This window comes from Gorilla gorilla, chromosome 1 (assembly GCF_029281585.2).
Source record: "Gorilla gorilla gorilla isolate KB3781 chromosome 1, NHGRI_mGorGor1-v2.1_pri, whole genome shotgun sequence".
NCBI classification, from domain to species: Eukaryota; Metazoa; Chordata; class Mammalia; order Primates; family Hominidae; genus Gorilla; species Gorilla gorilla.
This window is the reverse complement of record NC_073224.2, coordinates 55,589,503-55,614,980: the sequence shown is the minus strand read 5'-3', so window position 1 is coordinate 55,614,980 and position 25,478 is coordinate 55,589,503. Positions and strand designations below refer to the sequence as shown.

General features: G+C 45.8%; 1 protein-coding gene across 10 annotated transcripts in view; it reads right to left on the bottom strand.

Annotated features, from left to right (window-relative positions):
• TMEM9 (transmembrane protein 9) overlaps positions 1-23,896 on the bottom strand; it is a 36,801-nt gene extending 12,905 nt beyond the window's left edge. The window contains exons 1-4 of one of the 10 annotated variants that reach the window (XM_055367980.2): positions 22,789-23,079; positions 7,243-7,446; positions 6,183-6,284; positions 4,080-4,171 (exon numbers count right to left, since the gene is read on the bottom strand). In XM_055367980.2, the coding sequence (XP_055223955.2) occupies positions 4,080-4,171; positions 6,183-6,248 (158 nt within the window). In that variant the 5' untranslated portion in view covers positions 6,249-6,284; positions 7,243-7,446; positions 22,789-23,079. Of the gene's footprint in view, positions 1-4,079; positions 4,172-6,107; positions 6,285-6,472; positions 6,885-7,242; positions 7,447-22,788; positions 23,090-23,826 lie in introns of those variants that run through there. The other 9 variants (XM_004028124.5, XM_063709682.1, XM_004028123.5 and 6 more) reach the window with 9 other exon arrangements.
• Between the last annotated feature and the right edge of the window lie 1,582 nt (positions 23,897-25,478).

Sequence of the window (25,478 nt, the reverse complement as noted above, 5' to 3'; positions counted from 1 at the left end):
GCCCCTAGGGCCAATGCTAACTCAATTGCTCTGCCAGGGGTCCCAACCCACCTCACTCCAGTTCCATCTCTTGCTACGCCTCCCTCACCCACTTTCCCAACCTCCAGCCACACGGATCTGCCAGGCTGCTCTCTGAAGGAGCCACACCCACACTCTCACCAGGAGGGCATGGCTTTGCCACCTCATCTTTTAACTCTCAGCTTAGCCGCCTGTGCACAACAGCCAGCTCCCCCCAACCCCCCGCCAATGCACTGCATTGTAATCCAATCTTTATTCGTGCTGTCTCCCCAGGAGATGTACGTTCCTTGAACACAGGGTTATGTCTTACACATCTCCATATTCCCAGTACCTAGCTGGGTGCTGGCCAGAGCAGGCTTAGTAACTACATGATTCCCAAAGGAAGAGTAGACCCACTTTCATCTAACAGCACTCTTGCGTAAGGTGGGATAAAGATCACAGGTTCCACATCTAAAAACAGGGAAAGAGGCTTAGGAGGGAAAGAGGCTTAGGAGGCAAAGCGGCATCTCCATAGTGGTAGTGAGGCCAGAACCCAAATCTAGACCCTCAGCCACAGGTCTTTACTTCTGACTCAGCCTCAGTGGGGCCTGGGCTGGTACCTGGCTTGTCTCAGGCCTCTCATTCCCAGCCTTCCTCAGATCAGCATGGTTCCAACCCGTTTGGTTCAGGGACCACACTGACAAAGCAAAAAACTCTACAGAACGCACCTTCATTACTACCAATGGAAAAATCCAAACCCCTTGGAGGTGTGCAGAGGTGAAGCAGGTGTCATGCTGCAACGCACCTGGGCTCTGTCCTGGCTCTGCCACCAAGTGTCTATACCCTGGGCCTGTTCTCTTCTCGAGATAAAGCGGTTGCAGCAGATAATCTTTAAAAGGCCCTTCCAGCTCTGACAGGAGTCCTGCAACAGTCAAGCACAGCTCCCTTCTGAGCTACAGGGCTGGGTTTCTGGCAGAAGCATCAAGGGTGTGTGATATAAAGATCATGTGTTGGAATAAGAATGGGATGTGCTCTAAAAGACTCTGTTCTCCCAAAAAGCCATATGTGGCATACATGAGTTTATCTAAACCTTTCATGATCCAGTTCCACCTCTGTGTCCAACATGTTATTCCCTGCTCTGAGCAGATCTCCCCTGTTGCAACTGAAAGTACTGCTTTCAGGCCTTGCACGCTGCTTCCTCTGGGAGGGAGGGGTTAAGGGGCAAGGCCAGGGTCACCCAGGGCACTTGGCTGCCATTCCTGTCCAGAGGCAATGCCATCTTCCCTTCTCCAGGAAGTCTCTACAAGCCTCCAGATTCCTCCCTTACCTGAGCTACACTGGGTCCTGGGTCTAGAAGGTCATACCAGTATTGCAGTGGAATCTATGATTTCTCACAAGGCCAAGGTGTCAGGGGCAGTCTGGAAGGGCGACCTGAGTTCTTCAATGTGGGATCTTGCTACCCAGGGGAACAGCAATAAGGAGCTGAAATAGTTCTGCTGTCTCCAACTCTCCTATGATTGGGGGCAATTTATTTAACTTCTCCAGGCCTCGGTTTCCTCATTTATAAATGGAGACTGAACTTGGTCAGTGTCTTTCAAACTGTACTCTTTTGGGACCCACAGGAACCACTGTAGGGTGGGGTGGTAGTCAGGGAGGGGCTGACGGACAGTTCCCTCTCAGGCAGAGCAATTCCGACTGTATATTTTATAGATTTTGTTTCCAAAACGGATTTTGTTTGCAGAGAAGTTCTATTTTAACAAGTTTGAAAGGCAAGGAACTAGCCAACTTATTAAGTGCTTTCCTGCTCTGGGAGTGTCTCTAATAACACATCTCCTTGCTGGACCCACCAATGGGGCAAAGCTGGGGTTTTTGCCTTTTTATGCACATATGGTTATAAACTCTCAACACTAGATGGCAGGATACCTGTAAACACAGGAACATACATGGCTTGGCCATTAAACCTGATGACCGCATGTCAGATGATTCTGGCTTTACTCTGCACAACCAAGGAGAAGGGTGCAAGTGTTCTTTAGCATGGACCAACGTGACAGCAAAGTGAAAATGTGGCAGAGACCAGAAGACCCACTCAAACTGGCCTCCCCTAACCCTAGCACTGAGGTACTCAGATCAATGTCAAGGCCCCACCCTACCCTTAAGGGGCTCCAGGCAAGCACAGGATGACTCCCAGTCAAGGTCAGTGTCACTGGGTCCTAGAATCCTGGAGTCTTTCCTCCAGCCTCAGTTTACACCCACCACCCTTAATGGAGCTGCCCTGAGGTTCCTGATGTAAGGCTATTCATCAAGCAGCCCCTTAATTCTGACTTCTGAGGGGAAGAAGGAGATAAACTACAGCCTGAGAGGTCTAGACAGGACTCCGTCCTCTGCAGGCATCCAACCTTGGGTTTTCAGGCCATCTATAGCTCCAGGACAGAGAGAGTGTTCCTAAATTTGCAAGTGTCTGCCTGCATAAGGAGTTTGGGATATAGCCTTGTTATCTGGTGAAGGGCTAAGACAGCCCATCAAAGTTTTTACTGATGCTATTTGAACTATAACCACAAGATACAAGGGGGTTACTTGGAATTCTCCTAAGTAGAAGGCTAGTGCTTCAGGAGGAGCCTGTTTTCTCAGTCTGTGGTGTAAGTTTGACCATGACTATCTATGTGGCCACCAGTAAGGCATGATAATATACATTAATATCAGCTAACATTTATATAAGCATTTACTGTGTGCCAGGTATTGTTCTAAGTGCTATAGTTACTGACCTGTGCATACACACACACAACACACACACAAACACGTACATACTTAACACAGAAAATATTGCCACTATTTATAGATAAGGAGATCAAAGTGCAGTGGAGATTAAGTAATTTGTCACACAATTAACAAGCAGCTAAGCTAAATTTGAAGTCAGGAAGGTGGAACACAGAGTCTGTCTATCTAACTAGACTGCCTCTCAGAAAATCACCGACAGTCTCAGAGTTGGAAATTCAACTAGTTTCAAAATTCTCAAGTGTTGTTCTGGATCAACTGCATCCTAAGCACCAAAGGAAAGAAAGTTTACTGCCTCCCCTCACCCTCACTCCGTATTTGAAGAATCAAAATCGAGCGGTGGTGGTGGTACTGGAAACGTGTATTTTCTCAAAGCTCATCTGCTTTGAGAAAGCAGGAGAGGCAGCGCTGACCCGGACCTCTCATCTGATGTTGATCTCTTCTACAGTGACCTCAGCCCATCTGTGCTCGGGGCCCTCCAAGGACGGAGCTTCCTGGCTCCCAAAACTGCCTAGATTAGAAATGCTCCCTCAACTCATGCTTAAGTCGGTTTCCCCGAAGCTTTTATCCTTGGCCCCAACTCTACACCAAGAAACCCCACTGAACATAACTGATCCACACCAGTACCTGCTCCCACATGTCCCACCTCCCATAACATGCCAGCTTTCAATCAATCATCGTGCGTCCCCAAGTCCTCTCCTCTTTAGGCTTTCCTTGCTTCCTTAAACCATTCCTTCCAGGACAATATGCTGAAACTTCCCTTCACCGCACTAGTCTCCTTTCTCTGAATGAATTCTGGGTTATTCTTCTCTTTTTAAAAGTGAGGTACCCAGAAATGAATTCAACACTCTAAATTATTTCTTTGGGCCTCTGTCTCTGCTATTATCAAATGGGAGCAAAATCCATCCCACCTACTTTACAAGGATGCTATAAGACTGGCACAGAATAACACATGTAACACAGCTTTGCAAAAGCATTAGGTATCCTACAGTATGTGGTCAGAACACCTACCTTTGCCAACTTCTCTACTACTATTCTGTATGCATCACTAAAGACCAATATTCAAAGCAAAACAACAAAATCCACTCCTCTAGCCAGGGACCACTCAGCTGGAATTCAGACACCTGGATCCTGTTTCCATAGACAGCTGACAACTATGAAATTGGTTCTGTGACATGAATAATTACTCTTTTGAAAGGCTCTCCATAGGAATGGGAGAGCATGCTTATCCTCCAGGGTCCAAGAACTCTAGTAAACACCCATAACTTCAACTGGGCATAGCAGCCAGGGGCCTGCGTGTAATGCCTTACCAGTCCTTCTGGGATACATTCTGGTTGTAAATGTGCCCACTGATGTTTCTATAAGGTGGACAGATGCATTTGCACCGGATGTCTTCAGAACTCTGGAAAAGAAAGCACATGTCAAGTATGCAGAAACCCTGCCTGGGGTTCAGGCTCTAGCAAGGTTGTCAACTTTCTGTTCCCCATCCTGTTAGATGAACCATATCTATGCTCTTGAGCTTTCTCCATCCCCAAGTTCAAATCCAGCAAGGACTGCCGCTGTAGGAAGCAAGCTGCAGCACCGGGTCCTAAAGACAGAAAAATGTCCAGATGGCAAATGAGACTCACAGAAAGTTGTCTAGGCCTGCCAGTCCCAAAGTAGGTACTTAGAGGAACGTGGGGAGAGGGATGAGGGGAAATGGGTGTGTGTGTGTGTGTGTGTGTGTGTGTGTGTGTGTGTGTCCTCTACCCCAGACCCCACACTTGTGTGTGCACCTCTGTCCAGTGGACTTGGCAGCCACCCTCTTCCCCACATTCCTTCTCCAACTTCTTAGGTAGGATTGGGGAAACATAAAGGGCGAGGGTGAATAAGAAAAAGTGGATCATTTCTGCGGGAATAATCAAGCAACCCCTTTGAAAGTTCTTCCCTTCTGGAATGAGTAAGAGATACCACCATAAATGTCTTTACTAATTAGGAATTCTGAGGAGAGAATGGAAGCAAACTCTCAGCCTTAACCTTACTTCAAAGTCTGGATGATCTTTAGTTCCATAGATCTACCTAAACAGCTCCATAGGAATGTAGCCTTAAAGAATGGAAGTTACCTCAGGAGTCCCAGAACTTAGGTGGGTCACCCTGAATAATGGAAACTTCAAACTGTATAGGACTTTACACTTACAGGGCATTTTTACATTGTTATGTAATTTGATCCTCCCTAAGCAGAGTAATAGATACAACTGCTACTACAGGTGGTAGTACTAGCATCCCTAAAACAAAAATTCGAAATGCTCCCAATCTAAAACTTGTTAAGCACAGACATGACCACAAAGATGATGTTAACATTGCAGAAAAGCACCTACAGACATGGTAAAAATGAGTGACGGGCTTCTTGAAAGACTACAGGAGAGCGCATTCATAACAGAACAAGAAATCGTGTCAGTCTATAAAATCAAAGAGACTTCTAAGACAAAAGCTTGTTAATGAATCAGGTGACTGGCAAAAACATTTTTAAAAGCCATCTGGCAGAATGCCTCCTCATCTCTAGAGGACCCACTTTCTGGTCCCTCTACTGCTTCAGATACTACTTCTCACCTAAAAAAATACTGTGCACAGTAACCTTTAATCAAAACACAGCATCACAGCAGGAGACAGAAAGCCTTATGTTGCTGTGTCTAACAGCTGATACAGGTATTCTGGTGATGCTACTGTGCTTAGTTATCCTGAACACATCATTTATTTTCACTGTGTTAATAGTACATCATATTTTTTTACCGTTAAGAACTTATGTGTAACGTAAGAAAATATTTATCGGTAGCATATAAATTCATTGTCAGGAATGGTGGTGATGCCAACCAACCAGACTATCCAAATGGGTGCCTGAGATAGTGACGCCTTTGCTTTCTGATGGTTCAGTGTAGATAAACTTTGTTTCATGCACACAATTATTGAAAATATTGTATAAAATTACCTTCAGGCTATGTATATACAGCATATATGAAACATAAACGAACTTCAGGTTTAGACTTAGGTCCCCTCCCCAAGATAGCTCATTTTGTATGTGCAAATACTCCCAAATCCAAAAATATCTGAAACAAAACATACTTCTGGTCCAAAGCAAAGGAAGGTATGGAGAACTTAGATAACTTCTCCAAACTTCCTTGCTGGAAGTCCACCATTGATCTGTCTGATCAGAGTGAGCCAGTGCTCTGTGCCCCACCCTTCCTCACTCCTCCCCCGCATTATCCTTAGGGAGGCCAGCAGCCTTGAACCTGAAGGAAGACCACTAAAAAAAGTATGGCCCATAGGTGAGTGAGAGGCAGGCTTAAAGAGCAGCTAGCTACCTCTGAGTCAGCCCTGTAGACAGGGTGGCCGTGCACGGTGGTCGTGACCAGGTGCTGCAGGCTCACCTCCCTCACCTTGTTGGCTTCAGCTGGGGGCACCAGCAAACACCCGACCACAGCCACCAAAGATAAGAGCTTCATGCTTATCAGGCTTGCTGGGCCAGCAAAGCCGGACACCTGGAAAAAGAGATACGGAGTCGGAGAAGGGGAAGGTGGCCACACCGCAGCCAGCACGCTAGGCCCTTAACCATCCGGCCAAGTGGGAATTGGGTTGGGGGCTGGGCTCCAGGATTCCAAGGCCTGCTAAACCTGGTCGCCAAACCCTGCTTCCCTCCCGCCCAACTCTCCGGCTCTCCGCCGGCCACCTGGTGGGCCCGGCAGAGGGGTCCTCGAGGGGACACCGCTGCCAGGGGCCTCCAGTTCCTTCTCAAGGCCCGGCTCTGACCCGCGCATCACGTCCCACCGCCCTCCGCCATCTCCGCCTCTGCCCGCCCCGCAGCTCCTCCCCGCTCGGGCCCGACGGGAACTTTTGGGTGCGAGTCTGGGACCCCTGCTCCGACAGCGAAGGCCGGTGCCCACCACGCCCAGAGGTCTTAAGCCGGACTGGGACCCCCAATAGCCCCGCGACCCCCGTCCCCTCCCCCAATGCCGCGTCCACGAACCTACAAGCCCGCTGCAGCCGCAAAAGACCCAGTTGTCCCCGCCCTCTCCTAGCTTCTATTGGCTGCCAGAACAGCCCCTTAACCCAACCGCGCTGTCGCCATGGCAACAAGACCCGCCTTCACCTGGGCGGGGAGACTCTTGCGCAAGGGAGAGGCGGGCATTTCTCAAACCCGACCAAACCAGAAAAGGGAACGTCAGCCTTCCAAACTCCTGGGGAAGGGTCTTGCCTTTGTGTGGCCTGAGAACTCCCACTGCAGTGCTTCTCCCTTCCTTGTATTATAAAACTCAGCTTGTTTCATCTTGCTGTTTTAGAAAGAAAGCGCTTTATACACTGTAAGCTAGTAACGTCAACAAAAACGATACGAGATTGAAGGGCTTTGTCCTCATTCAAAATCTGGAAATGTTATTTAGGGATCCACGTCTTTGCTGCAGAAGACTTTCTGCGCGGCAACGTCTCTACCCCTACACACACCTCTGAGAAGGAGAAATCGAGGGTTGGCGATGGGTGGTGTGGGCTGGGCCTGTGAAGAGTGTGCACAGCACAACAGCGTCCTCAGCCTGATCCCCCTACCCCATGCTGGTGCTGGGCCTGGCAAAATGGGGCAAAGTGTGCATGGCCAGGATGCAGGCGTGGGGGTCCCCGGCTGCTATGTGGCAGATGTGAACTTCTTGCCAGCTGTGAAGGAAAGGAGAGTCATATGAATTCAGGGCACCAGACCCGGAGTGAGGACACCGGGGCTTTGGCCCTGGCGCTCCCCCTACGCAGCTGTGTTAGCCTGGAAAAGATACCTCCCTTCTCTGGGCCTCAGCTTCCCTTACTTCCCTTATCTGTAAAATGATTTGGTTGGATTCTAAGATCCCCTTCAGCTTTGATATGTTGGGATTCCTTAGGGATGGGTGGGAGGGGCATCAATATGGCCCAAACTTGAGGTTGGTGGCTGGATTAGCATAGGGGCTGGGTCCAGGTGGAATCAAGCCCCTCGCAGGCCCTGTGAACTGAGGTGGGCACTTATCTGGAGGCCACTGAGTTTGTGTTCCTCTCTCCTATGCTTATGTCTTATTCCTCTTTATATCCTTGCCACCTGGCAGAGTGACCTGTGCTTGGTAGGTGCTCAGGAAGTGTTTGCTAAACTGAATTCTATAGAATTAAATTAAATCTAGTTGGCAGGGGGCAGGGGCAGGAGGCCTGCAGTGTGATGCAAAGGTCAGGGGCTTTGGAGCTAGAGTGAACAGGGCAGGAATCCTGGTTCCTCCCTTCCTAGTTGTGTGAATTTGGGTGGTTTCCTTTAGGACACCGCCTTTGGATCTTTGGAAGTCTTTGGAATCCTTTCAGAAGTCTCGGTTTCCATGCCCATAAAATGGGATTAATATTACCAAATTTTCAAGGTGGTTATGGGGATATAATGAGTTTACATATGCAAAGCACCTAGAACAGCATCTGACACAAAGAGGGAGGCTCTATAAATGGCAATGTTAGCTCATTGTGGAGGTCAGAATGGCTGCTTTGGTGAGCAAGCTCAGGCAGAGACAGAATGCCTACCTCGTGGGGGCAGAAGGGATAGATAGTTCAAGTACTGGAAAAAGACACTTCTTCCACCCATATACGTTCCATATGAAGGTGGGACTTTCATGGGGACAAAAGCATGGGGCTGAGTCTGTCACCTCCAATGGATGACCCTCTGACACACAACACTAAAGATACCCAATGCTGAGCTCACCATCTTCCTCATCAAACAGAAGGGAGGCCTTCCACTGTCATTCCGCATTTCTGCAGGTCCTAGATTGTGGCATCAAACTATCTTTGACTCCTCTCTCGTATTTCCACATCTTGTCTATCCAGGTGTCCCCAGGAGGTAGCTATCATCACCCTGCCTGTATCTTTCCTCGGCTAGCATTCTGCTCCCTGAAATGCACTCCCTTCCTGTGTGCTCCTAGGTCCATCCTGTCTTCCTCCAATTCTGTTTTCAGCACATCGCTCATTGCTCAATCCCTGGTAGCAAGCACCCTGTTGCATCCAATTCAGACCCCTCCACTTGGCAACCAAGCCAAGTGGTTACCATTTCTGCACTTCCCCACCCCATCTCATCACTGGTTACTCCCCCCACCGGCTGTCCCTACATTTGACTTTGCTCATTGCAGTCCTCCATAGGACATTATCACCCCCAGCACTGCCAGTCGTTATCTTTCATCTTATTCAAATCTTTGCCCAAGCGTTTGCCTTGCAGGAGCTTTTCCCAAATAGTCCTACCTGACCCAGGGCACCTCATTCCCATACATCCTCCATGTGCCCTGTGTTTATGAGCCATGCCAGTAAGTGAGTCTGAACCTATTCATTAAATTTAATTCCATAAACATGTGCCAAGCACTATCTGTGAGCCAAACTCCAGGGCTCACAGATGCTAGGTACCCCAGGGATACAACAGACAAATCACATGCAACTCTGCTTTCAAGTAATGCACAACCTAATAGCAGACCAATCACATGGTCAGAATGTAACATAGAAAGTGATGTGTTGTAGAAGTGAAGCAGCCTTGTTGTCTGTGGTGACACTAGAGGTTTGTTATCTCCTGGCCATGAGGATCAAGGAGGTAGACACACAAAGAGTGAGGTTAAGAGTGGAAATTTAATAGGTGAAAGAAAGAGAATAGCTCTCTGCTACAGAGAGGGGTCCTGGAAAAATGAGTTGCCGATTTGAGGTGAAATGCAGGGGGTTTTATAGATGAGCTAGTGGGGAGGCAGTATCTCATCTATACAGGGCATCTCAAAAAAAGTTAGCACCAGGTGTGCCATCTGCATAGGGCACAAATCTCTGGCAGCTCCCAGCCCAATCTTTATTATGCAGGTGGTTTCTCTGCCTGAGCTTCTCCATGTTGCCCAGTTCTTTCTTACTGTACATGTGCTAAGAAAAAAGGGAAGGTGGAGTCCCATGGTGAACATGCCTGGCCCCCCTGGTAGCCCTTTTCTATGAGTGCAGCTGCCAGCATTCCCCCGTGCAAGCTTCCAGCTTCCTTATATATGTTTGCAGCCCAATCTTTCAGGCTGCTCTGTGTTAGAAAAGAAATGATTTCTAGGGCTGCTTCTTATTAGAAGGGAAGTTCTGCCAAGGACTTTTTTGTCCTTGCTATCTGCCTAAATAATTTCTATCTCCCGTATCAGAAATGCTTTTTCCCTTCAAAAATTTTTTGAGCACTGTGCTAGGTGCTGGGGATATCTCAGTAAACAAGACAAACCCTGTCCCTGTTCCCACAGAACTTGAAGTTTATTGCAAGAAAACCACAAATCAACAAGCAATGACAGTTCAGGGTGGTAAGAGGTGTGCTGGGGGAAGGCTGCAGAGGCACTCGGGAAACCTAGACCAAGGGCCAGGGAAGCCCAGAATGGTGGAGAGGGGGCTTTGAGGGCAGTGAGGGCTACTTGGGCTGGGCCAGAGTGGTGGGCGGAACAATGTCGCACCCCCAAATGTCCACATCCTAATCCCTGGAACTTGTGAATACTGTCTTGCACAGTAAAAGGCACTTTGCAAATATAATTAAATTAAGGCCCTTGGTTGGGGAGAGTGGCTTGGATTATTCAGGTGGGCCCAATCTAATTAGATGGCTCCTTAACAGAGGAACCTTTTCTGGCTGTGGTTAGAGAAGGAGATGGACATGGAAGTAGGGTCAGAGAGATGCTATGCTGCTGGCTTCGAAGATGCAGGCAGGGGGCCACCAGGCAAGGACTGTGGGTGCTGCAGAAGCTGGTCAAGGCCAGCCAATGCATTCTTCCCTAGAGCTTCTAGAAGGAATGCAGCCCTGTAGACACCCTGATTTTAGTTCAAGAGAACACCTCCGTCAGACTTATGGCCTACAGAGCTGTCAGATGATACATTTGTGTTGTTTGAAGCCACCAGGTTTATGGTAATTTGTGACAGCAGCCATGGGAAACAAATACTGCCAGGAAGGGTGGGCAAAATTTGAGGCACAATTCAAGAGCAGGGTGATGGTGAGGAGGGCATTCTGGTGGGGGGTGGGGGCAGGGGCAGGGGCAGTGTAGGGAGAGCAAAGAGATGGGACTGGGGAAGTTCAGGGAGAGGCATGTAGAGAAAGAGCCAACAGTTCAGTTTGGCTTGATCCCAGGACAAGCGAACGGGAAAGGAAGGCAGGGAGCTCAGTGACATCAGAGTCAGAATGTGAGCCAGGAGGGAGCAGGGAGCCCCTGGCTCAGGGCTCAGTGAGAGGGTGGAGACCAGGTAACATCAGCAATGCACTCTCCCCAGCAGAGGAGGCCTAAGGAAGCTCTGGAGCCTTCCACTGCTTCCTCTCAGGACTTAGCCTTCATCCTGCCTCCAAGTTTGGAGCCCTAGAACTCAGGCCAAAACCCATACCCTCTAGTTCATACCTGCTTTTATCCAACAACCCTAAAATCAGTTTGACTTTATGAGGTGAGGTCTTGGCATCCGTGCCACAGCTGTGGGTGTGGGTTCTTCCTCACTCCCTGTCCCTACCGTTGGTGCTCCTGCATAGGGGATGAGCGCTGTCATCACTCCCAAATGGTGTCTACTCTCCCTGGCATCAACTATATGCTCCTGCTTTTCCTCTAATCCCCACTGAAGCTTATCTGTCCAGTGTCTCATAACCTCAAGCTCCTATGAGATGATTGACTTCCTAATTTTTGCATTAGCAACCATGTCTCAGACACACTAAAAGATCATCCAACCTAAACAGAGAACAAAGCTCAAGTGATAGAATACAGATATGTGTTAACACTCTCAAAGGGGCAGTAATGTGGGGGTACAAAGGAGCGCTTGACCCACCTCTTATAGGACATTGCCCTCTAGCCACAGATGGCAGGTCAGGTGCCTGACGATGTCCTTAAAATAGTATGGGTACCATCCTCAGATACCTGACTACCTCTTACCTCTCTGGCCACAGCAGGATTTCTCAGGCATCAGGGAAATGGGGGCACTGAGCTAAGGGCAGAGAGTGCCCTGCTGTGTAGTACCCTTTTCTAGCTTGGCAAGGCCCTGGACAAGCATGCTGTTTTTAGCTGGTGTCCCCACATTTGCCTTTTTATACACACACACACACACACACACACACACACACACACACAGCTCTCTCGACACCACTTGACTAAAGCAACACTTAAGCAAATAGCAATTACACCTTTTTTTTTTTTTTTTTTTTTTTTAAAGAGATGAGGGTTTTGCTGTGTTGCCCAAGCTGGTCTCAAACTCTTGACCTCAAGCGATCCTTCTGCTTTGACCTCCCAGTGTTGGGATTATAGGCATAAGCCTGTATGCCTGTCTGAATTACATTTTAATTGAACAAAACTTAGAATAAAAGCATTATTCTACCTAAAGCTTAATAAATGACAACCTCTACCTGGTTTACTATTTTTTTCTATGTAAATGCACACACAGATGTAATATGCACACACATATTTAAATTGATATACTAGACCCAGTTTATGTCAGGCATTCTACCAGCAGTTGCCCATTAGGTACCCTGATGTGCACAGTCCTGGGTGCTACGTGTTCTGCTCCCTCTGTTGTATTTTTCCTGGTTCAGCTCCCACCGCTGCATGTGCTCTTTTGGGTGTAGACTTCATGGCACTGCATAAATAGAGGATAACAGCTAACTTTTTGGTTTCAGTGTTCTTAACTTCATCAAATATCTTGGGTTTTTGTTTTTCAGCTCGCAGTAGTGACTAGGAGGCAGGGCAGGGTTATGGTAAGGCCCTGGGGCCAGAAATCATAAGTTCCGGCTTCTAGTTTGAACTTACTCCTGTCAAAGCGCTAGTCCATAGGGCCTCAGTTTCCCCCTGAAAAGATTTGTTTAGAAGAGCAGTTTTTAAACTTTCAGGTCTTGTGTCCTTTTACATTCTTAAAAATTATTGAGGTTAGGCCAGGCATGGTGGCTCACGCCTGTAATCCCAGCACTTTGGGAGGCTGAGGCAGGCGGATCACCTGAGGTCGGGAGTTCAAGACCAGCCTGACCAATATGGAGAAACCCTGTCTCTACTAAAAATACAAAATTAGCCAGGCGTGGTGGCACATGCCTGTAATCCCAGGTACTCAGGAGGCTGAGGCAAGAGAATCGCTTGAACCCAGGAGGCAGAGGTTGTGGTGAGCCGAGATCGCGCCATTGCACTTCAGCCTAGGCAACAAGAGTGAAAATCTGTCTCAAAAAAAAAATATTGAGGTTATACTGGGGAAATTTTTTTTTTTTTTAAATCGAGGACCCTAGGGCCGGGCGCAGTGGCTCAGGCCTGTAATCCCAGCACTTTGGGAGGCCGAGGTGGGCGGATCACGAAGTCAGGAGATCGAGAACATCCTGGCTAACACGGTGAAACCCTATCTCTAGTAAAAATACAAAAAATGAGCCGGGCGTGGTGGCAGGCGCCTGTAGTCCCAGCTACTGCGGAGGCTGAGGCAGGAGAATGGCGTGAACCTGGGAGGCGGAGCTTGCAGTGAGCCGAGATCACGCCACTGCACTCCAGCCTGGGGGACAGAGTGAGACTCTGTCTCCAAAAAAAAAAAAAAAATATTGAGGACCCTAAAGAATTTTGTTTATCTGGGTCCTATCAATATTTGCAGTATTAAAACTAAAACAGAAAATTTAAACATATTTATTTCTTTTGAAATAACAATAAATTCATTGTATGCATAAGCATCTTTTGGTCAAAAAAACCCCTATATTTTCCAAAAGATAAAATTTAGCACAAAGAGTGGCATTAATTTATTTTTTTGTAAATCCCCTTACCATCTGGTTGAATAGAAAACAGGTGCATTTTCACATCTGGTTCTGCCTTCAGTCAGTTGCAATATCACATGTCATCTAACCTTTTGAAAACCCCACTATATGCTTGTAGGAGAATGAGTGAAAAAAGCAAATAACATCTTAGTATTTCAAGGAAAATAGTTAGAACTTGTTTCCCTAAAAGAGCCTTGGAGACCCACAGAGTCCTCAGACCATACTTCAAAAATGGCTGGTTTAGAAGGCCCTAAGTTTCCTACCAGATCTGATACTCTGAAGTGTTTCTGATAATACCCTATGGTAGCATTTTTCAAAATACGCTTCAGGGAATATGCTCCCAGGAACAGTATCATAGGATGTTATTGTATGTGGGATGCAAACTGTATGTGGGGAAAATGTGGTTTCTATGAATAAATTAGTTCGGGGAGCCTTAAAGTAAATGAAATAGGCACATTTTACTTCAGGACTTTTCAGATGCTTTGATGTGATAAAACATATTGTGAATCCCTTACAATACATTATTGTGTGTAGTGTTTCCCCACAGTTTTGACCACAAACTCTTTTTCGAAGAGCAGCCTTCAAGGCTAGAGTACCAAGGAACACACTTTGGGAAGTGCTGCTCCAGTGACTTCTAGATCTTTCCCTGAGTATTAACAGATCAGGTTCTATCATTTGGAAGCAATTTTCCTCTAAATAAAATTCTACTTGTGCACTTTTTGGTTCTTTTAATGCAGAGACTTTATGATAGCCATTTCTAAGGCTAAGAGAACTTCAAGTTACTTAAATAGATAAGGGGAATTTTGCTGAAAATTAAAGAATATTAGTAACTATGTGACTAGTAGTATATATTTATAGGGTGATTGAATAATAATTCCATGTATTGAGCATCTACTACATGCCAGGAACCTTTTAATACATATGAGTGATCAAGAGTGTGTGGTATTAGTGGAGGTATAGACATATAGAACAGAGAACCCAGGCATAGATCTAAACAAATATGCCCAATTGATTTTTTTTTTTTTTCCTGAGACAGGGTCTCTGTGACCCAGGCACAATCATGGCTCACTGCAGCCTTGATCTCCAGGCTCTTGAGTAGCTGGGACTATAGGCATGTGCTACCATGCCAGGCTAATTTTTTTATTTTTATTTTTTGTGGAGACAGAGTCTTGCTATATTGCCCAGGTTGATCTTGAACTCCTGGGTTCAAGCAATCCTCCCACCTCGGTCTCCCAAAGTGCTGGGATTCCAGGCATGAGCCACTGTGCCTCGCCTTATGCCCCATTGATTTTTGACAAAAGTGTATAAGCAATGAAGCAGAGGAAAGATAGCCTTTCAATGAATGGTGCCGGAACAACTAGACATACATAGGGAAAAAAAAAAACAACCCTGACTGAAGTCTCATACCTTGTAAAAAATACAACTCAAAAAGAATCATAGACTTAAATTTGAAACTGAAAACTTTAAAAATACTTAGAAAAAAATCATAAGAGAAAATTATTGGAATCTAGGGCTAGGCAAAGAGTTCTTAACACCAAAAGCACAATCCACAAAAGAAAAAAAATGGTTAATTGGACTTCATCAAAATTAAAAACTTTTGCTCTGTGAAAGACCCTGTTAAGAGACGAAAAAGAAAATATTTGCACATGACATATCTAATGAAGGACTGGTATGTAATATATATGAAGAACTTTTACAACTCAACAGTAAAAAAAAAATACAATTAGAAAGTAGGCAAAAGACAGAGACATTTCACTAAAGAGGATATACATATGGCAAATAAGTACATGAAAAGATATTCAATGTCACAGCCATTAGGGAAATGCAAATTAAAATAATGAAGGCAGAGTGTGGTGGCTCATGCCTGTAATCTTAGCACTTTGGGAGGCTGAGGCAGGCAGATTGCTTGAGCCCAGGAGCTAGAGACCAGCCTGAGCAATATGGCGAAACCCTGTCTCTACCAGAAATACAAAGAATTAGCTGGGTGTGATGGTGCACGCCTGTAGTACCAGCTATTCAGGAGGCTGAGATGGGACGATCACCTGAGCCTGGGAAGTTGAAGCTGCAGTGAACCATGGTCATGCCACTGTACTCCAGCCTGGGCGACACAGTGAGACCCTATGTCAAATAAAAAAATAAAAAACAAGGCCGGGCGCGGTGGCTCACACCTATAATCCCAACACTTTGGGAGGCTGAGGCGGGCAGATCACCTGAGGTCAGGAGTTTGAAACCAGCCTGGTCAACATGGCAAAACCCCGTCTCTACTAAAGATACAAAAATTAGCAGGGCATGGTGGCGTGTGCCTGTAGTCCCAGCTACTTGAGAGGCTGAGGCATGAGAATTGCTTGAACCCAGGAGGCAGAGGGTGCAGTGAGCCAAGATCACGCCACTGCACTCCAACCTGGGTGACAGAGTGAGATTACGTCTCAAAAAATAGAAGTAAATAAATAATAAATAAAAAATATTTTAGAAATAAAAATAATGAGCTATCACTACATATCTATCAGAATGGCTAACTATGTATCTATCAGAATGGCTAAAATAAAAAAAAATAGTGACAATTCCAAATGCTGGTGAGGATGTGAAGGGATCGGCTCACTCATACATTGCTGGTGGGGATAGAAAACGGCACAGCCTCTTTGGAAAACAGTTTGGCAGTTTCTTTAAAACTAAACCTGGAACTACCACACGACTCTAGGCAATTGCACTCCTGGGCATTTAGCCTAGAAAAAAGAAGACTTATGTTCACATAAAAACCTGTGCATGAATGCTTGTAGCAACTTTATTTAAAATAGCCCTAAACTGGAAACAACTCAGATGTCCTATTATGGGTGAACAGTTAAACAAACTTCAGTACGTCCGTACCGTGAAATAGAACTCAGCCAAAAACAAACAAAAAAGGAATCAACTATTGATATATGCAACAACTTTGATCAATCTCCAGAGAATTATGTTGAGTAAAAATACCAATCCCAAAAGTTTGCATACTGTATGATTCCATTTATATAAATTCTTGAAATGGCAAAATTGTAGAAATGGAAAACACATTAGCAGGTGTTAATGAGGGGGTGGAGGTGGATATGACTATAAAAGGCAAAGTAAGGGATCCTTGTAGTGATGGAAATGTTTTGTATCTTGATTATGGAAACGTTAATAACCTGGTTTTAATACTGTACTATCATTTAATAAGATGTTATAAGTGATCTTTGTATATTATTTCTTATAACTTCCTGCAAATCTACGACTGTCTCAAAAGTTAATTTTTTAAAAGCCTACCTGAATTAGTCAAGATGCTAACTTGCAATCTAACTTAATTTTGCTTTGATTATTAAGCTGAGCCATATAAAATTGCCAGTATTTGACTGCTTTTGACTTACAAAAATGGTGGTTTCATATGGTTCAACCTAATAAAAATAATAAATAGTAATGCATTAGCACACATAACTGGGAAATTAATGTGTAGAACCAGCTTCAGGCACAGTGGGATCCAATAGAGAAATGGTATCCTGAGGGCTCTATCACTGTCTCCATTTCTTGGCTTGGCTTTCCTCTGTGAACTTGCTTTATTCTCAGACAGGATCATTTCACATAGTTGGAAAGATGCTGCCAATGACCTCAGCCCCGCATTGTTGTGGCTTATGAACATCAAAGAAAAAGTGACCCTCTTTATCATAGCGTCCATGTGGCCAGTCTCAGGGAAGACTCTAATTGTCTTTGCTTGCGTCACAAGTTGATCCATTAACCGATTATTGTGGCCAGGTTGATGAATAACTCTGATTGGCAGTCTCCCTAGGGAGGGTGAGATACCTTAATTAACTCCTGTCAGGCCCAATTGGATGCTAAGCAGGGAAAAAACGGATGGTTTGCTTGTTTTTCACAGGAATGGATAAGGAAAGGACAATGGGTAACTTGTTTTTTATTTTACTTTTCCAGTAAAATTTTTCTTTAATGAGGATGCATCACATTTTATCACTTTTTAAGAGAAAATTATATATATATATATATATATTCATTATCACGAGGGTAATATTTAGGAGAGATAAAAGTCCAGGATGAGCTGAAGTCTGCCAAAAACTCTAAGAATACTCAGAAAGGGCTTTTTTATAAAGTTATATTAGTAACTTAGAGATAGAAGAAGGTATAGGTTTGCTACCTGGAGCCAAGGGTGTAATGCTCATGGTGAATACAGAAAAAAGAGAACAGAAATGCAGATAATGTTTTATGTCTATGGTTTCTGCCGAAGAGAATTGTCTTTTAATTTTCTTTTTCTTTCTTTTTTTTTTTTGAGACAGAGTCTTGCTCTGTCACCAGGCTGGAGTGCAATGGCGCAATCTTGACTCGCTACAACCTGTGACTCCCTGGTTCAAGAGATCCTCCTGCCTCAGCCTCCTGAGTAGCTAGGATTACAGGTGTGCGCCACCACACCCAGCTAATTTTTGTATTTTTAGTAGAGATGGGGTTTCACCATGTTGGCCAGGCTGGTCTTGAACTCCTGACCTCGTGATCCTCCCACCTCGGCCTCCCAAAGTGCTGGGATTATAGGCGTGAGCCATTGCGCCTGGCCAATTGTCTTTTAATTTTAAAGGGTGGGACCTTGCTTAGCCAGAATGGCAGACTGAAATGGAGGCCTTGATTGTAAGCAATTGTTCTCCACTCATGTCCCCTGATCACTTATGCATGGAGTCCTAATTAGGGAAAAGAAATTAGACTGTCAGGAGCAGGGGAAAGCAAAAAGAAAAAGCAGATATGCTATAAGTCCGCCTTTCTTCGTGGTCCAGGACATAGAGCCCTCCCGTGCAAATAATCTCACAATCTTTCTGTGACCGACTTATCACCAGACCCTCAGCTGATAGAAAAATGCAAGTTAGCTCACTGCAACCTTGACATTATCAGTATTGCATGTAGCCCCCTCCAGCACACAGCACAGGCACCATCCTATAAAATCCCCAGCAAACCTTTGTCTCCTTGCAGTCAGCTCCTCTCTTGCTAATTTGTCCGTTGCTTTCTTGCAATGTGTTTTTCTACTTTCTCTAATAAATCTGCCTTTCTTTCCTATGACTGTCTTGGTATATTCCTTTTACCACCCACACCACCGGCCCCAGTTAGTTAGTCACTACCCACGATACTGTGTATGAGCTTCACAATCTTTTTCCAAGTCCATCTAGTATTGGATTTGGAAAAAAAAAGGCTATGATTCTTTTTTTTTTTTTTTTGATACAGAGTCTCACTCTGTCACCCAGGCTAGAAATGCAGTGGCATGATCTCAGCTCACTGCACCCTCTGCCTCCTGGGTTCAAGCAATTCTTGTGCCTCAGCCTCCCAAGTAGCTGAAACTGCAGGCACCTGCCATCATGCCCGGCTAATTTTTGTGTTTTTAGTAGAGACGGGGTTTTGTGATGTTGCCCAGGCTGGTCTTGAACTCCTGGCCTCAAGTGACTCGCCTGCGTTAGTCTCCCAAAGTGCTGGGATTATAGGTGTGAGCCACCATGCCCAGCCTGACTTTTTATAGTTTTATTAAAGACTCTTCTACCAGTGGTCAAAAGGGAGAAAATAAACCCTAGTCCCGTCATATATTTTGTTTTTTAGTTTTTTAAAATGGAGGTATAACAGATCTACCATAAAGTATATAAGCCCCAGTGTACAGCTGCATTAATTTTTACGTTGGAAAACTCAGGTCTAGGAGCCAGGAACCCTGGTTCTGCCGCAGCTCTGCTGTTAAATCTCTGTGTGATTCTCAGCAGGGCAGCTCTTTCCTCCTGAATTTGTTTCCCTAACTGTAAAGTGAGAGCACTAAACAAGATCACTATTTTACAAAGTGTGCTATGTGTATGCAGGTTGATTCTAAGTGTATTTGGGAGAGATTTTATTTTGATAGAGATGTATTTTTTTATTTTTTAAACCTTCATATTGAGTTACAATTTGTATAGGATAAAGTATACAAATCTTAATTGAAGGGTTCAATGAATTGTTACTATAACCGCCTGATGGGTTTTTCCTTCCAGCTGTACAAACAAAATTCCTGAAGACCGTGGCACTGCAGTACACAAAGAGTTTAACTGATGCGGGGCCAGCCACGCCACGCGAGCGACAGAGTTATCACTCAAATCAGTCTCTCTGAAGGCTCAGAGGTTAGGAGTTTTTCAAAGGTAGTTTGGTGGGCAGGGGGCTAGGGCATGGGGAATGCTGATTGGTTGGGTTGGAGATAAAATTATAGGGAGTCAAAGCTGTCCTCTTGGGCTGAGTTGCTTCTCCATGGGGCCACAGGGGCGGCCGGCGAGTCCAGGTGGAGCATGGTGTTAGACATGGAAAAAACCTGAAAAAGCTGTTCTTGGGTTCTACAACAGTGACGTTATCTGCAGGAGTCACTGGGGAAGTTGCATATCTTGTGACTTCCAGAATAATGACTGGCGATCATTTATGTCTACACCTTAGCTGAATTCAGGCTTCTCTATCCTGCTAGCCTGGTGGTCTCTCATTAGCTTTGCAAAGGTGGTTGAGTTTGGGGGATAGGCTATTATCCTTTAAACTATAAACTAAATGTCTCCCAAAGTTAGTTTGGCCTAAGCCTAGGAAAAATTAAGGGCAGCTTGAAGGCCAAAGGCAAGATGAAGTTTAGCTAGATCAGATCTCCCCTACTGCCATAAGTTTCTTACTGATATAATTTTTGCAAGGATGGGATTACATTTGCATAAACTTGTGTAAATATAGATATAAATCATTCCCAGTTCCCCCAGAAAGCTCTTTGCGCCCTAGTTACTACCTTCACTGTGAAGGTAACTAGTATTCGGAGTTTTTTCAACATAGATTGGTTTTTGCCTGTTTTGAACTTCCTGTAATTAAATCATACAGTAACTACTCTTCATCTGTGCCTTGCTTTTCTGGGTCATCATTATGTTTGTGAAAATTATCCATATTGTTCTGTGTAGCAGTTCATTCATTTGCATTGCTAAATAATATTCCATTGTATGAATATACCACAATTCACTTATCCATTCTATTGCAGCTGGACATTTGCATTGTTTTCTCTGGCTATTGTGAACAAAGCTACTACTATTGTAAATGTCTTTTGGTGGACATGTGCATTCATCTCTCTGGGGTATATACCTAGGAGTAGAATTGCTGAGAAATAAGATACTCAGTGTTATCATCATACACAATCTTGTATGAATCTTGTATGAATATACACAGGTGTATTTTAGGGGAGGGGAATAAAGATGATCTTAAACTTTTTCAGATTCTTACAGGGATTTTCTAATTTTAAAAGGTTTTTAGGCCAGGCATGGTGGCTCACGCCTGTAATCTCAGCACTTTGGGAGGCTGATACAGGTGGATCACTTGAGGTCAGGAGTTCAAGATCAGCCTGGCCAACATGGTGAAACCCCGTTTCTACTAAAAATGCAAAAATTAGCTGGGTGTGGTGGCGCATCCCTGTAATCCCAGCTACTCGGGAGGCTGAGGCAGGAGACTCGTTTGAACCTAGGAGGCAGAGTTTGCAGTCAGTTGATATTGCACCACTGTACTTTAGTCTGGGCAGCAAAGTGAGATTCTGTCTCAAAAAATAAAATAAAATAAAATAAAAGGCTTTTAGTGTCCTGGTAAACAATCCTGGGGCAGGGGGCATTATTTTTATTTTTATTTACTTATTTATTTTCTAGACAAGGTTTCACTGTGTCACCCAGGCTGGAGTACAGAGGTGCTATCATGGCTCACTGCAGCCTTGACCTCTTGGGCTCAAGTGATCCTCCCACCTTAGTCTCCCAAGTAGCTGGGACTCCAAGCTTGTGCCATAATGCCCAGCTAATTATATTACTTTTTTTTTTTTTTTGTAGAGATGGGGTCTCACTACGTTGCCTGGGCTGGTCTGAACTCGTGGGCTAAAGCGATTAGAGGGAGGGTTTTAGAATGCACACATTTGTGTAAAGAACTTAGATGAGGAGAGAGCACATGCTTAGAAAATTGCGGAAACTGCAAAGCTGTGTGTAGGTATAGAGGTGGGTTGGGGAGGACGGTACAGGAGCAGGGAATATCAGGATCCAAAAAGATACTGTAAGGTTGAAATGAAGGCTGAATCTAAGTTTCCCACTTACACAAATATGAGAGGGACAGGTAAAAGTAACTGAGGATAGCTTAGTGAATAGTACAAGTGTAACGTGACTGACAAGAACAAACAAGCTAATTTGACCTCAGGCTGAATTAGAGGAACTTAAGACCTAAGAACTCATTTTCTCTAGAATAAGGGTAGTGGTGATCCACCCACTCTGCACCAGTAGCCTACAGCTAGGTGCTCTGTTCCATGTTAGGGACACATGCTCCAAGGAACACAGACCAGAATGCATTTAGAGGACAGTGGCCAGTATGGTGAAGGCCTCAAACCCTGCCACATGAGGAACAGCTGTAGGAAATGGAACATTGTCCTGGAAAAGAAAAATCTTGGTGGTGATAGCAGTCTTTGGCTCTCTGAGGGGATGTCATGTGGAAGAGAAATGAGTTGCCCAGAGAAATTTCTTGCTATCAGTGAGGGTGTTCACACATTTTTTTTTTGGATGAGCACTTGCTGAAGCTATTTCAGAGGGAGATTAAATATCAGATGAAAAGTTTGATGAATGACTCTGAGTTCCCTTTTAACTCTGAGATCCTGTGAATCTGGCTATGTGACCTTGACTTGGTCACTGAACTTCTTGGAACCTTAGTTCTTCATCTTTAAAAGAATAGGTAGACTAAGGATTCTTTAGTGCTGAACACAATCTACTGAATCGCTTCCCAGAGAAGCTAGGTGGTGTTACATATTCCCAATCTTCAGCTGTGACTCCTGCAGTTAAGGTGCTTTGGTCTTAAGCAACAGAAACTGACCGTTTAAGGAAAAAAAAGAGTTTGTTGGAAAGAAGTGGGAAATTCATATAATCTATGAAACGACTGAAGAACAAGACTTGAAGAAGGCAGAAACTAGAGCTTCCTCCCCTGGCATGCCATGGGGGTGCATTGGCTGTGATGGATTTTTCCTTATTCTCAGGTCACTATTCAGCATTCAAAGTCCAGATGACAGAGTCAGTCCCTTGGACCTAAGTTGGCCTCAAGCCTGCTCCTTGGCAGGAAGGTCAGGACACCTTGATTATCAGCCCGATGTCATCCCCCAAGATGAAATCAAAAGCTATTACTAGAACAAGAGCCAAATAACATGTCCCCTACAACCTCCACCCTTTTCTCTTCCATTTATGACAGCACATCAGACTCAAGAGAGTGAGCAGCATTATAATGGAAATAATCTTCAATCTATTTCAACTTACCTTTAAAAGTGAAAAATGCACTCATCTGGATGCTCAATTTTTACCAGTAGTAGCCCACATGACATGTCATAACTGGGTGCTGAAATGCTGACAAGTCTGAGAACACGACTCCCCTAGGAGACAGACACGCTGATGGGCTTGAGCATTCACAAACAGATATCGGATGTCTGCTATGTGTCAAGCCCTGTGGTAGACACCGAGACTCATTAAGTCAGTGCAAAAAATGGAAAGGTTAAATATTTGCCCCGGGTAAACGCAAAGGGCAAGTGTATTGCATCAGGGTTAAACAGGGTGGCGCCGGCCAAGGAGGGATTCCTTTCAGGCCCGGGCCTCGCAGCCCAAACGTGGCCCGCCCTAGCCCCACCCCCTAGTGACCGCGCACTCCAGCCGTCCAATCCCGTCACCACCCCGTCCAGTCTCCACCCCGGGAGGCTCCACTCCGGGTCCAGGCCGCCTGGGGCGTTTGCAGTCCTCTGTGGGAGGTGGCGTCCCGCAGAATGAGAACATTTCTGTCCCGGGCCAGCAGGTGTTACCTGAGTAAGATTGAGACTCTCTCACCAGGCGACAAGGCTTGTTGTGCCCGAGACAGGCACAGCTCAGATTCCCTCCCCGTGGTAATTAACCCGGGGAAAAATGTAACCAATCCCCGAGACTCGGGCCTCCAGCCAGCCGCCCGCTCGCTCCGTCCTTCCCCACCCGGGAACCGAGCCTGGAAGGATTGCGGGGGGCGGTGCGGCGGGTGGAGGTGGGAGAGTTTGAAACGGATCCTGGCTGGGAGGACTTCCCAGGCCCCCTGCCGGACGGCGGGCTAAAAGCGTGAGGCGAAGGTCGTGGAAAGCCCGCGGGGACCCACCGCGGGGGTGCACTGGCCGCTGGGTCCCAGGCGCCGCGGCGATTTACCGCGCCTGGAGGTCACCGCTCCGCGTCCCAGGGCGGGGCAGGAGGCTGGGTCCTTCTGATCCCAGAAGACATAGCAGCACGGAGACACTAATCCGCTGTTTTTGCACATAAACACTTCACACGAGAGAGATTACGTACCTCACATTGCAGTCATAGAGGGATCTGTGGGTGTTAGAGGCTTTCAGCTCCTGCTCTCGGGTGCATTGTGGGACAGAGCCTAGCAGGGAGGGAGCAGAGGCCGCGGCAGCCTCTCGGGTTCTAATCTCCCACCTGCCGCTCGCCCTAGATCATGGCGTCACCCTGGACCTCAGTTTTCTCACCTGCGCAGTGGGTTAAGCTAAAACCTGCGCATCTCTGCCTTTTAAGGATAAAACTGAGACTCCGAAGAGTGTTCGGAAAGAACACGTCAGGAGTGTGCAAGGGTTTCTTTGAATTGTGGATCTCACATTCCCTGTCTGGCCTGCACGTTTGCTCACCAAGGAATGCCAATTTCATTGTTTTTTGTTTGTTTGTTTGTTTGTTTAATGGTGATAATTGACTTGAAGGAAACCAAGCTAATTACTTGGCTGGATGAGTGTAGAGAGGCAGGGGATGACCAGGTGGAAGAGGGCTGCTGCTTTGCAAAGATTCTCTCAGGGAAAGAAGGAATGGAACTAAGGCCTGGAGTGTGATTTTTTTTTTTGTAAAGATTCCTGTATTCAGAACCGCTCTTAAGTCTGCTGAGTAGAGTAGGAGACTAGGAATCATTTTGAACCAAACCTCTCATTTAACAAATAATGAAACCGAGGCCCAGATAGGAGAAAGTGACTTACCCAAGGGCACGCAGCTGTTGGCCAGTTGGCTCTGGGATTTCTTTGAGGCTGATTGAAACTACCTTCCTTGACCTGGACTTTAATTTCATCTCGCCTAGGCTCCACTCCATGTGAAACCAGGTTTTAGGATTTGGGCTTTTCCCCCAAAGAATTCACAGAGTTGTTTCCTGCTTCCAAGGCATTTTGAATTCCTCTGGTTAAAGGTACTCTCTGTCACTATGTCTCTCAAACAAGGCGAGGCAGGAGGTTTCGGGGGTTAAGGAGTGAGTACTCACTGGTGTGGAATTTAGCAGAGGTGAGATTTTCATAGGCACTGTGTACTTTATCAGTTTACAACTTGCTGTTAATAGAGGCCATTAATCACAGCCAACTGCAGCTGGCTTAGCCTGGGACAGGGACAGTCCAGCCGTGGTTAGGAGGGGCAGGCGCAGGCAGGAGTAACCAGGGAAGGACCTCCTACAGTTACCCTTGAGGCCCGAAAATCAGTCCTAGGAAGAAGACAGTGGAATAAGTGCTCCCAACATGAAGACACTGGCACATATAAATGGTCTCACGGTCTCCGGCTGAGTCCTTCCAAATGACCCAACCTGTGTTAAATGCCTAACACAGTGTCTGGCACACATTAGGTGCTTAATGAATACTCTGGAATTTGAAAGTCCTTGCCCCAAACATCAAGATATCATTTTATTCCCACTTTACAAGCATGGAAACAGAGGAATAGAAAGGTTAAATTATTTCACCCAAGTTATAGAGCAAGGAAGGGGCAGAGCTGGGATTCAAACCCAGACCCTCTGGCTCCAGAGTCCATCCTCTGAGCCACCCAGCAGGGATGGGCCTGGGAAGAACTTACTAACAGTCTAGTTGTCAGCCTCAGACTCCGTCCACCCAAAATATCCTTCCTCCCTCCAGCTGGGTGTGTGCAGCTCTTGCTGGAGAAGGGGTGATCAAGATGACCTCTGGAGGCCCTTGCAGATTTAC